The sequence below is a fragment of the Bos taurus genome, chromosome 1, assembly GCF_002263795.3.
Source record: "Bos taurus isolate L1 Dominette 01449 registration number 42190680 breed Hereford chromosome 1, ARS-UCD2.0, whole genome shotgun sequence".
NCBI classification, from domain to species: domain Eukaryota; kingdom Metazoa; phylum Chordata; class Mammalia; order Artiodactyla; family Bovidae; genus Bos; species Bos taurus.
In genome coordinates this window covers 113446075-113459843 of record NC_037328.1, presented here as the reverse complement: position 1 = coordinate 113459843, position 13769 = coordinate 113446075, and the positions used below count along the sequence as shown (strand labels likewise).

At 41.4% G+C, this 13769-nt stretch overlaps 1 protein-coding gene across 3 annotated transcripts in view; it reads left to right on the top strand.

Annotated features, from left to right (window-relative positions):
• ARHGEF26 (Rho guanine nucleotide exchange factor 26) overlaps positions 1-13769 on the top strand; it is a 148760-nt gene that overhangs the window by 60512 nt on the left and 74479 nt on the right. For all 3 annotated transcript variants that reach the window (XM_059885047.1, XM_005201797.5, NM_001205989.1), the window contains one exon: positions 13331-13483. In XM_059885047.1, coding sequence (XP_059741030.1) covers positions 13331-13483 — 153 coding nt within the window. The remainder of the gene's footprint in view (positions 1-13330; positions 13484-13769) is intronic.

The following is a 13769-nucleotide window of genomic DNA, read 5'->3' as shown; positions in this document are numbered from 1 at the left end:
GTTACTCTTCCTTGTGGGTTAAATTCTCACTTGAAATACCGAGGGCCTTACCTAAAAAGCATCTGGATAGAGTGTCTGAAGGCAAACATGTCCTTCTCTGTGTTGATTTTATTCAAGAATGATGAGTTCACAATAGGAAAGGGGGCTTCAGCATGAAAAGATGTTATTGTTTTACTTGATATTGTTCAAACGTTCTATAAATTTATTCTTGGTGCTATTTCCAAGCACACCCAAGCATCCACATTTTCCTGGCTTATTTGTTCATATTTTATCCTCCAACTGCATCCACCAAAGGCTCAAGACTACCCGCAGTGGATGCCATGTACACAGTCCATCTGTTTGAGTGGGAAATGGGGAACAGGGCGAGGACAAGGGTAGCCAGCGTGCCCAGCCAGCTCTCCTGCTAGAGCTGCTAGCTCGAGTGAGGGTTAAATGCAAAAACACCCTTCCAGGCGGCCAAGGGGAAAGGGTCATGGAATTGGTTATGTAACTGTCATCTAATAAAAGGAAACAGTCCCTCCGAAAGTCATAAATTTTTTCTAGGTTTGGAGTTTTCAAAGAATTTTGGCCAGGCAGTGGATTAGCGAAACTGTTCTTGAGTTACATGCCCTGTGTCTTGCATGCTGTGTCAGGAGCACACACACACACCTGCCTTGCTTGCCAGCCGTTAGGGCCATTCGGCCCTGCCCACCCCCCTGTGAGGACCCTGATAATTTAACTCATGTCTGAAGTTATTAACTCATGTTCCTGGGAGATACTTGTTTCATATTATCACCCACTGCTCCTCTCCTTGGAAGTCAGCACTTTAACAGTGGAGCAAGGAGGAATAATAGGAACCTAGTGTTGATTCAATCAATTCAGTTATCAAGTCTTCATTCTTTTTTTTTTTCTTTAAATTAGCCCCAAATCTTTATTCATCACGAGGAAACAATGTTCAAGAACAACACTAAATAAAAGTTTGCCATCAGGTCAGCCATGGAAAATAAACAATCATGATTTTTTTCCCTTTATTTACAGTGTGTAACACACTTGAGTTTGGGTGAACTCCGGGAGTTGGTGATGGGCAGGGAGGCCTGGCGTGCGGCGATTCGTGGGGTCACAAAGAGTCGGACACGACTGAGCAACTGAACTGAACTGAACACACTTGAAGTTTATTGTATATTAGTAACCTTCAATTTTGTAATCAAAATAAATTTCAAGATAAGCTAACAGTGTTTCTGGTTAGGTCAGCAGATTGAAAACAGTAGGCGAATTTCACCTCCACATTCTCACCTCCACATCTGAACTAATTGTATAATAAATTAAAGGTTTCTTTTTCTTAAAAACTTTTTATTTTATATTGAAGTATAGTTGATTAACAGTGTTGTGACAGTTTCAGGGACACAGCAGAGCGATGGAGTCCTCATTCTTTGTTAGGTCCTGGAAATCCAGTGATGAGCCAGGCATATTCGGTCTTCACAGTTATATATAAAATTGTAGAGAGGGGGCATGATTTTTCTTTCAGATAGAAATGTACAGTTGTGTTCAGATTTTTAAAAACCATAATTAAAAACTGCAAAACTGTCCATCATAGCCCAAGCGTCCCAGGCCTATGCCTACACAAAGCTTCTTCTCAGGGTGTTTTGAGAAGAGTTCTGGCAAATGCTTCCTGTCATTCATTAGAGCGTTATCTTCATTCTGAGTGAAGTTAAAATGTGAGTGAATTCATGAGTAGTGCTGAAAGAAAAGAATCGAGTATGCAGAAGGTTACCATGGGAACGAGACCTCTTTCCTCCAGCTTCTGTGAAGCAGATTCATATGAGAAATACTTTAAATTCTAATTTTTAAGTAAAAACTTGTTCTAATGGTATTAAAATTTCAAGAAATTTAAAAATAGTATTTTTTACTATTTGTTTGGTCCTGTTTCTTCTCCCTCTAGCTTGTCTGTGATCAGTGAGAGAAAGAACTAAGCAAGCAGGAACCTTAAGTGATGCAGGGAAGTGTCGGGAGCACTTGGTTCTGTGTTCGCTCCCTACCATCCCTCTCCCAGCCCTCAGCTCCGCCTTTCATCTTTGAGATTTGCTGGATGCCCTGGACTGAAGGCATCTGCGGGGAGCTGGATTTAAACCTAGCAGGCTCTGTGTTGTGTGGTATTAAGGATAAGAAAAAAACCCTTTGTTTATCTCTTTCACCTCCGTCACCTCTGTCCTAGGTCCAGGTTGATTTAAAAGGTTTTGATAAGATGTTAAGAATCTTTTAACAAAATCCATCCTAGAGATTTTCAGGATTAAACAGTCGCTCTCAGGATGGAAGTTATGGACATCTTTGTTGAGAATTTTTTTTTTCTCTCACATTCCCAAAACACTTCTGATTCAGCCCTTGTCCCTTTATTATCAATCCAGAGAGAAAGTTTCACAAAACACTAAAATGGAATGGGAAAAGATGTATAGTCTGCTGGGGAGGAAACCCTGTGAGACCATTACCAGATCAGGATGTAGGGTATTCTTACTGAGCAGCAACAGCCCTCTATTTCTGTTGAATTAACAGATTTCTCATCAGTGAGTCCAGTGAAGGATTCATAGGTGAGCTTCATCATGTTCATCATTGATTTTAATTGACTGATAATGGCTCCCTTGAGTACAGCTTCTGCATATGGGCAGAGCACCATAATCTGTTAATGATGCCTGCTGTGGGTTAGTGGTGGTATTCTTGCCATGAGTTTGCTCTCCACAGTCTATTGTATTAAAAGAAATTGCTTTAATGTCAACGTGACCACCACCAAAAAACTGAAAAAATAAAAGACCCCAAAACCCCCAAAAGATGCAAACAAATAAGCCTCAAATTTCACTTATCCTCAGCAGAGTAGAAATTCATTTTGGTGGAGTACAGAATGTTCTCTTGTTGATCTGTTAGGAAAGTATTTCCAGGAGCACATAGTTTGCTGCTACTTATCTGGAATATTTCTTTGTTTAGTGAAGATATTTTTTATTATATAATAGCAATTTAGACATGTGAAACCTTCCTGGTATGTTACATGCCTCTGGCGTAACATCCTCTCCAGTGCTGTACAATAGCCACTTAGATTGTCAGCTCATCCAAGGGAGGAAGGTATCCAGGAATGATTTGAGTTTGCTAGGCACATGCATATTAATGAAGGGAAAGTACCTTGAAAGGATGCCATTCTCAGAAAGGCACAAGGCTGCGCTGATCATAACCAGAGCCCTGCTCTCTGCTTCCTCAGCCTGAGCACTCACTGCTGAGCTTCTTAGTCACCTAGAATCCTCCCTAAATTGGTGAAGCTGGAGCCAGTCTGGCAAGGTTTTCAGTAAGGGCAGCTGGCACTGAAGAAACTTGGGCTAAACTGCGTCTCATCTTAGTGATCATACTTGTTTAGTCTCTAAATCCTGTCTTTCTTGCAGCCCCATGGACTGTAGCCTAAGAGACGCAGGTTCAGTTCCTAGGTCAGGAATATCCCCTGGAGGAGGGCATGGCAACCCACTTCATGGGTTTCCTGGAGAACCCCATGGACAGAGGAGCCTGGTGAGCTACAGACTCTAGCCCACCAGGCTCCTCTGTCCATGGAATTTCCCGGGCAAGAGTACTAGAGTAGGTTGCCTTTTCCTTCTCCAGGGTATCTTCCTGACCTGGGGAGCAAACCCTCGTCTCCTGTATTGGCAGGTGAGTTCCTTACCACTGAGCCACCTGGGAAGTGCTGACCATACTTGACAGGATTGTAAAAGTTTGTGCTGGGAGTTTGCGTCTTCATTGAAACCTTCACTGTGCCTGGAATAACTCTGGGAACTCAGTTTGTGGTCAGTAAATATTAATATATATTTACGAGTGAATAAAGCAAGGTAGGGGCTTCCCTGGTGGCTCAGGGGGTAAAGAATCTGCCTGCAATGTGGCAGACCTGGGTTTGATCCCTGGGTTGGGAGGATCCTCTGGAGGAGGGCATGGCAGCCCATTCCTGTGTTCTTGCCTGGAGAATCCCAATGGACAGAGGAGCTTGGTGGGCTATAGTGCACGAGGTCACAAAGAGTCGGACACAGCTGAGCAACTAAGCACAACACAGCACAGATCAAGGTAGAGACTGACTTCTTTGTAGATGTCGTATAAATAGCATTAGAACAAAATTCCTTGAGTGGATTCCATCTTCATATTTACTGTTTAAAACACAAATTAGATTTATTCATCCATCAGTTACTTGTCTTTTATACTTCAAGTCCTATGGCCAGGCCCCAAGCATAGACTGTTGAACAAAACAGACTTGACTTCTGTCCTCTAGCCCCCTTGCTAAGAGAGATAAAGGTAAACAAAATCATTATATAATTAATTACAGTCATAGTAGACACACCAAAAGAAAAGCGTAGAGGTTTATTAAGACATAAAATAAGGGGACCTAACCCGACTCAGAAGGGTCAGGGAAAGCTTCCTGGAGGGGGTGAAAGTGAATCTGAGACTTGAAGGATGAGTGGGGCAAGGGGGAAGGTAACAGGGAATGGGGAGGGGTGTCAAGGAATGACTCCCAGAGGGTTTCACCAGCCACCCCTAACCAATATCGGCTCTCACTCCGTGGACCAGGGCCAGAACACATCACTGGCTGCCACCCTCCTGGAGGCAGCATCTGGGGAGACGGTCAGCTCCTCTGCTCTCTCGCACCTCTTGCCACGGCATAAATCCACTGTGAAAGTCTTTACTCTGTAGATGTGTGTAAATCATTTGTTGAGATAATTCGGTAGTCATTCTTGGAAAGTAATGTATTTCCTCTCTAAGATCCAGCTGTAAGCCTTCTTGCTGGATATTCAGATTGAGGACTGGCCAGTAGTAACAGAGCAGTGGGTACTTGTGAGCAGAGGCAGTAGGTGAAGTAGTTCAAGCAGGCTCTGGACTCAGGCTCTGCGTTCAAATGAAGCGTGTTTAGAGTTTTGACTTAAGTTCTCTTAGCCTTGGTTTTCTTATCTGTAAAATGGGTTCATTGGCAGTCATAAAGTCAACTTGAGGGTTAAGTTAGATGAGGCAGTGTGTGGGAAGCGCTGGACTTGGCACAGTGAGTGGTGTTCATGGTTATCCATTGTTGGCTACTTGACATCCGTCAAAGCATGTCATCCTGTGCTAAACACATGGGAGGAGATTTTGTTGGCTGACAGTTGAAGCCAGATTTGTTGTCTGTATTAAATAAATTTTACTCTCCTCTGTAGATGAGTGGATATACTGTCTCCAAAGATCTCTCAGGATTAGTCATCCCTGACATGCCACTGACATTACCAGTTGAATTTGAAGAGGCTGTTAGTTGTGGTCTGGCAACGTTTATCCTCATATGGTAGGTCTTTTCCACCTACTACAGAAGGGAGAAAATGATGCTCACAGAAGTATATGTACTGAGTGTGTCAGAAGCGGCTACTTCCCTGTTGACTTTGCTTTTTCCCTGAAAATGTCGTGCTACAATTAAAACCATCATTTGATAAAGCAACCACGAAAGGCCTAAAGAATATGCAGTCCCTGTAGTTATAGGAAATATTAGAGGAGAGGCTACAGGCCTCGAGCAGTTCCTCAGACATGACCATGTGATTCTCATCTTGAAGTCCCCACCTCCTGGGAGGCTGGCCTGGTGTTTCTTGGTGGCCCCGACCTTTTCTCTGCTCAGCCAAGGAGCTCTCCTGGAGGGGCTGCAATCATTTGCAGCCCTCCTGTGAAGTATGGATGTGATTAGGTAGAGGGAGAAGAAGCAAGAAGCAGTCAGTTTAATTTCCCTTTAGAGAGGTGAAACAGATGCTGAAAAGACACATCTGTGAGAATTCGGAGCTACCGGATGCTGGCGATGGTTAGTCAAGAGTCAGACAGGGTTAACCGGGGCGTCTGGTTAAGAGGCAGTGCTTCCAAGAGGCCTTTCCTGGTCCATCAGAGGTTTCTCAAAGTCTAGATGTTAGTGATGACATTAAAATTTTGGTTGGAAAAAAAAAAATGAAAGGCTGTGTAACATGATCGGTTGTAAAACATGATCATCTTGGTACTGCTACAAAGAAGAAATAATGAAGGTATTGTGCCAGGAAAAAAAAATTCATTGGGCTGAAATAGATTTCCATTAAAAAGTTGTTCTTCAAGTAAGCCAGATTGCTTCACAGACTCCATTCAGATTTCACCCAGGGAATCAGAATGCTTTTATTTTTGCTTCAGGTTTCATTTGGATCTCCAGCAGTCTCGGTTATTGAAATAATACCTCATTCTTTAGTAATACTTTCTTGGCCTGTTGGTAGCTCAGCTCTTTTAGTGAAATATGCAAATTTGCCCAAAATAACCAATAGAGAATTGAACATAGAAGGCTTTGAATTATGTCTGAATTATGCTTATGTCAAAATAAAAGATGGGCGGCTTCGTTTCTATTGTATCAAAATAAGTAGCGTAAACAGATAGTTCATTAGTGCTTTGTTTTTAATCTTGTACTTTGGCAAACTTTCAAGAGTGATAGATGAATTTCCCTTTTCATTGGGAAAAGCCAAGTTACTGTTGTTTTTGGTCATATAGTTGCATTCTTTCCGACTAACAGTTAGCTGAAGACAAGAAATTGGAAGAGAGCTTTGCCTCTGAGATATTTCTTAGATTTACATGATAATGATCTTATGAATGGTTTCTTATTTTTTCAATTTTCTTTGAACATTTTCTTAAAGGACACTTGGAGCTAAAAGAAATTACAAATAGTTTGCATTTATATGAAAACCAGCTAAAAATGAACTAGTCCTGGTTACATACTACCTAGAATTCCTGTGGCTCTGAATTCTCACAGATGTATATTTTCAGGGAAAATTAAACTGTGTTTTTCTCTCCTCTCCCTCTTCCTTCTAAGTTCCTGTCTTCATGGGTGGCTTAATGACCCAACTTATTGCCCAGCTGGAAACTTTGAGTAGAAACCGCAGTGTCTTCCTTGACTCTTCTATCTAATGAGTTTCTCCATTGTATTAACTTTCCCTCCAAACTGTTACCCTAATGTGTCCTCTCCTTTTGATTTCCCATGCAGGCTTTATTGTTACTTGCCTAGGTTAGCGTCTCACTGGCCTGCAAATGGGCTTCCCCACTTCTGTGTCAGTTGTATCTCTCCAACGGGATGGTTTATTGGCTTCAACAACTCCAGCAGGTTCTCTTTGTCCATAGATTAAGTTCAAGCTCCTCAGTAGACAGTCAGACTTGTGCAGTCTAGCCCAGGCCCACTTGCTTTGCCACTCCCATTCTCTGCTCCTGCTCCTCCTGTGGTTGACGTCTCGCCTTGCTAACCCCACATTCTTTCTGAAGGAGATTCATGTCTTTGCCCACATCGTGTGCTGCTACAGCTGCTCTGTCCCCTGGCCTCCTGCATTACCGTCCTCATCACTGATGGCCCCTCACGCCTTTCCTCACCTCGGGCCTCCAGGTGCCCTGCCCTACACTGTCGTCACTGTATGACCCTGTCATAGGTCTCATATTGCAAGTGATTGGCTCCCTGCCTCCCATGGGCCACTCACCTCTGAGCATCAGGAGGTAAAGAACCATTTCTTACTCAGTTAAGTTCAGTCACTTAGTTGTGTCTGACCCTTTGCCACACCATGCCAGGCTTCCCTGTCGATAACCAACTCCTGGAGCTTGCTCAGACTCGTGTCCATCGAGTCGGTGATGGACATGAGTCTGAGCAAGACTCATCCTCTGCCATTCCCTTCTTTTCCTGCCTTCAGTCTTTCCCAGCATCAGAGTCAGTTCCAATGAGTCAGTTTTTTGCATCAGGTCGCCAAAGTATTGGAGCTTCAGCTTCAGCCATCAGTCCTTCCAATGAATATGCAGGACTCATTTCCTTTAGGATTGACTGATTTGATCTCCTTGCAGTCCAAGAGACTCTCAAGAGTCTTCTCCAACACCACAGTTCAAAAGCATCAATTCTTCAGCACTCAGCCTTCTTTATGGTCCAATTCTCACATCCATATATGATACCGGAAAAACCATAGCTTTGACTAGATGGACCTTTGTCAGCAAAGTAATGTCTCTGCTTTTTAATATGCTGTCTAAGTTGGTCATAGGTTTTCTTACAAGGAGCAAGTGGCTTTTAATTTCATGACTGCAGTCACCATCTGCAGTGATTTTGGAGCCCAAAAATATAAAGTCTGTTACTGATTCCCCATCTATTTGCCATGAAGTGATGGGACCAGATGCCATGATCTTAGTTTTCTGAATGTTGAGTTTTAAACCAGCTTTTTCACTCACCTCTTTCACTTTCATCAAGAAGCTCTTCAGTTCCTCTTCACTTTCTCCCATAATAGTGATGTCATCTGCATATCTGAGGTTGTTGATCTTTCTCCCAGCAGTCTTGATTCCAGCTTGTGCTTCATCCAGCCCAGCATTTCTCATGATGTACTCTGCATATAAGTTAAATAAGCAGGATGACAATATACAGGCTTGACATACTTCTTTCCCAATATGCAGCCAGTTTGTTGTTCCATGTCTGGCTGTAACTATTGCTTCTTGACCTGCATACAGATTTCTCAGGAGGCAGGTAAGGTAGTCTGGTATTCCCATCTCATTAAGAATTTTCTAGTTTGTTGTGATCCACATAACCAAAGGCTTTGGTGAAGTTAGTAAAGCAGAAGTCGATTTTTTGCTGGAACTCTCTTGCTTTTTCTATGATCCAACAGATGTTGGCAATTTGATCTCTGGTTCCTCTGCTGCTGCTGCTAAGTCACTTCAGTCGTGTCCTACTCTGTGAGACCCCATAGACGGCATCCCACCAGGCTCCCCTGTCCCTGGGATTCTCCAGGCAAGAACACTGGAGTGGGTTGCCATTTCCTTCTCCAGTGCATGAAAGTGAAAAGTGAAAGTGAAGTCGCTCAGTCGTGTCCGACTCTTAGCGACCCAATGGACTGCAGCCTACCAGGCTCCTCCATTCATGGGATATTCCAGGGAAGAGTACTGGAGTGGGGTGCCGTTGCCTTCTCCGTCTGGTTCCTCTGCCTTTTCTAAATCCAGCTTGAGCATCTGAAAGTGCACAGTTCATGTACTGTTGAAGCCTGGCCTGAAGAATTTTGAGCATTACTTTGCTAGCATATGAGATAAATGTGATTGTACGGTAGTTTGAACATTCTTTGGCATTGCTTTTCTTTGGGATTGGAATGAAAACTGACCTTTTCCAGTCCAGTTCCACTGCTAGGTTTTCCAAATTTGCTGACATACTGAGTGCAGCCCTTTCACAGCATTATCTTTTAGGACTTGAAATAGCTCAACTGAAATTCTATCACCTCTACTAGCTTTGTTCGTAGTGATGCTTCCTCAAGCCCACTTGACCTCTGGCTTCAGGATGTCTGGCTCTAGGTGAGTGATCACATCATCGTGATTATCTGGGAAATTAAGATCTTTTTTTGTACAGTTCTTCTGTGTATTCTTGCCACTTCTTTCTTAATATCTTCTGCTTCTGTTAGGTCCGTACCATTTCTATCCTTTATTTCTTACTCAACCTTCATTTAATGAAATAACCTCCCCTTGGCATCTAACTCAGCTTCTTCTGTATTGATTCTTGTTATTATACTATTATTTCTTGGAATACACTATTAGTAGCAGAGTCAGCAAGGTTGAAATTCAACTTGTAGATATATATCCCAGAGAACTGAAAACCGCCACTCACACAGATACCCAGATGGGTATGTTGACAGAAGCATTATTCACAGTAGCTAAAAGGTAGAAACAACCTGTTAATATTATAAACAAATTATAATAAGTACCTACAATGGAATATTATTCAGCCATAAAGAAGAAAACGTTCTGATATACGCCTCAATATGAATGAACCTAGGAGACACAATACCAAGTGAAATAAGCTAGAGAAGAAGTTGTGTGATTCCACTCAATGAAATATCTAGAATAGGCAAAGTCACAGAGATAGATAGTAGATGAGAGGTTATCAGGGGCTGAGGAGAGGGGGGAATGGGGAGTTGTTGCTTTATGGGTACAGCGTTTCTGTTTGGGGAAAGGAAAGTATTTTGGAAATAGATGATGATGGTTGGAAATAGTGATGATAATTGATGATGGTTTAATTACTGTGACAGTAATTAAAGCCATTGAAAATGGTTTAAATGACAACATTTATGTAATATATATTTTACTAGAATAAAAGATATATAGCTTGTATAATTTTTTAAAAAGATACTGCCACCAGCACTCTTATGCATATATGTTTCAACATATAGTTATATATAAGCATGTTGTTTTCCTGTATCATTTATATTTATCATTCTTACTGCCTTAATAGATCACAGATTTCTTGAAGTGAAGGACTAGTCTAAATAGGAAGTAACATGGTTTTTGTTTGTTTAGGGTTTGTAGTTGGATATTTTTGAAATTCTGAAACCTTTTAGAGAGGGTTTGATGTTTTATTTGAATGATGAATAAACTCAGCGTGACAAAGTGACATGAAGTCACTGACTGAGTTTTGAAACATAGATGTGTTCTTCTGACCGGCTATCTGTTCTTCTGACCTGCTAATCCTGAGGGACACTGTGCGTATTCAGCCTGATCCCATTGGAAGGAAGGCTGAATAGTCTAGCACAGGGTGCTTTTAGTTGCTCCTCTTGCTCTTTAAACAAGGAGTTTGGATGATGAGGTCATGTGGATAGGAGCCATATTGACTATTTTCCTGAGTCCTTTTTAAAGGTAATAAACATGTAGGTGCTTTCCCAGAATATAAATGTTAATTCTTCTAAGAAGTTAAAATATATTTCTTTGTTTCGTAAGCTTATTTGGAGACTTTTAAAAATTGAGTAAAGGTAATTCCTTGGTGGTACAGTGGGTAAGACTCAGCAGTTTCCCTTCACTTTCTCAGCATAGTCCTGATTGGAAAGCTAAAATCCCACAAGCTGTGTGGTGCAGTCAAAAAATAAGTAAATAAAAATAGAATAGATAATGATGACAAGCTAATACAATTTGTATTAAAATGAGTTTAATGTATGTGTCAATATGCGTTCATGCTCAGTCACTTGGCCGTGTCTGACTCTTTGCAACCCCGTGGACTGTAGCCCACCAGGCTCTTCTGTTCATGGCAGAAATACTAGTGTGAGTTGCCATTTCCTCTTCCAGGGGATCTTCCCAACCCTTATAAAAATAAGATCTTTAATGTCTTAATTGTTTTGTTTCTGAGTGCCAGGATTTTCTTTGAAAAGAACTGAGATATAAATGTGAGAAAATGTTAGCCCATATTTACCATTAATACTCTAGTATAAATTTCTGTTGTCTCATTCACTGGCTGTCTTGAATTTTGTTTTATGGAGTCCACCCAACAAACTGGTAAGGAGCAATGACGTGCTAAATACCAAAACTAACCTTCCCTTGTACTAATATTCTAGAGTCAACATTAGACATTATTGTTGATTTCACCTTCTTAAGAAAACCCTTTAGTCTCTGGGTAATAGTTATTTTTGATAGATTCGCCTGCTGCCCCGAACATGGTCAGTAAGTGTGCTCTAGGGAAGGTCTCAGTTTTTAGCGTGGATTCAGACTATCCGGCAGTCTTGATAAAGTACAGGTTCAGACTGGGAGAGGTGAGGGGTGAAATTCTGCATTTTAGTTAAGCTCTTAAGTGGTATCAATGCTGCTGGTCTGGGGGCCAGAGGAAGAACACTCTGTTTCAAATAGCTGATTTGATACTTTGTTAAAATTGGATCCAATATAAGGTTGACAGAAGAAATGCAAGACACCCAAGATGTCCTATGCAGTATTTGGCACATAGTTGTATTAAAAATTATTCATTGTTTATCTGAAATTTAATTTTGACTGGGCTAGACACAATATAGGTGTGTGCCAGTGCACACAAGACACACACACAAGGCAACTCTAAATTGCAATCTAAATCATTTACAAAGTCATTTAAATGTCATGTATTGTATTAGATGTAAATGATATGATTATTTTTATTTGGAGAGAAAGGCCCCATAGAATTAGGTTTGTTTCAGACTTGTTTTTAGGCACTTATTTAGGTATTTTGCTCATATGCTTTTCAATACAATAATATATGTAAGGATTAATGCTGCACCCCGTCCCCAAGTATCTAGGGAATTCTTGAAAAAATAGTGAAATCTGTACATTCCAAAATATACCTGAAAGCACAGAAATGTCCTGGACTATCAGTGTTTTAAGCTAACCATATGAAGTAATGGGCTTCACCAGTGGCTCAGATCCCTGGGTTGGTGAAGGAAATGGCAACCCACTCCAGTGTTCTTGCCTGGAAAATCCATAGACAGAGGAGCCTGGTGGACTACAGTCCATAGGGTCACAAAGAGTCCAAAACGACTGAGTGGCTAACACTTTCACTTTCATATGAAGGAATAAGATGTTAATGAGAAACGCTGGGCTAGAAGAAGCACAGGCTGGAATCAAGATTGCCAGGAGAAATATCAATAACCTCAGATATTCAGATGACACCACCCTTAAGGCAGAAAGTGAAGAGGAACTAAAAAGCCTCTTGATGAAAGTGAAAGAGGAGAGTGAAAAAGTTGGCTTAAAGCTCAACATTCAGAAAATGAAGATCATGGCATCTGGTCCCATCACTTCATGGGAAATAGATGGGGAAACAGTGAAAACATTGTCAGACTTTATTTTGGGGGCTCCAAAATCACTGCAGATGGTGATTGCAGCCATGAAATTAAAAGATGCTTACTCCTTGGAAGGAAAGTTATGACCAACCTAGATAGCATATTGAAAAGCAGAGACATTACTTTGCCAACAAAGGTCCATCTAGTCAAGGCTATGGTTTTTCCAGTGGTCAGGTATGGATGTGAAAGTTGGACTGTGAAGAAAGCTGAGTGCTGAAGAACTGGTGCTTTTGAACTGTGGTGCTGGAGAAGACTCTTGAGAGTCCCTTCGACTGCAAGGAGATCCAACCAGTCCATTCTAAAGGAGATCAGTCCTGGGTGTTCTTTGGAAGGACTGATGCTAAAGCTGAAACTCCAATACTTTGGCCACCTTATGCAAAGAGTTGACTCATTGGAAAAGACTCTGATGCTGGGAGGGATTGGGGGCAGGAGGAGAAGGGGACGACAGAGGATGAGTTGGCTGGATGGCATCACCGACTCGATGGACATGGGTTTGGGTGGACTCCGGGAGTTGGTGATGGACAGGGAGGCCTGGCGTGCTGCAATTCATGGGGTCACATGCGGACACGACTGAGCGACTGAACTGAACTGATGATAGATTAAATTTAGACTGTTTTATAGTTTTTTCTTGTATTTTTTTGGTACCGTGTACTTCTGGTATTTTCAAACCCTGTATAATAACATTTCATGAGGATAATCTGTTGTCTATTAAAGCATATGGAAGGCAGTGTAAATGCTTTTCTTTTTTTTTTTTTTAGATTCTTTACAGAGTTGGAAGCAAGGCATCAGAATAATATCTTCATAGAAGACATAAGTGACATTGTGGAAAAGCACACAACATCCACATTTGACCCATACGTGAAATACTGCACAAATGAAGTCTACCAACAGCGGACACTGCAAAAATTGTTGTAAGCAGTATTGAATGTTGCAGCTTTAATGATCTAATCATGTTTTAATTGGGTCACGTTGATTGAAATTAATTGATCTCTTAAATTAAATGTCTTTTGGGAACAGAAGTGCTTTTGGGCAGGGGTGTTAGATTAGAAAAACCCAGTTGTGGAGAATTTTCTTTAAAGTTCTTCTGAAATTATAGCTTGTTGATTTTTTCCTTGTTTCTTTTTTTTTTTAATTCCTGCAAGACTTGGGTCTCGGGGGTGGGGGCGGGTAATGATGATCGGTGATCATCATTCTAAA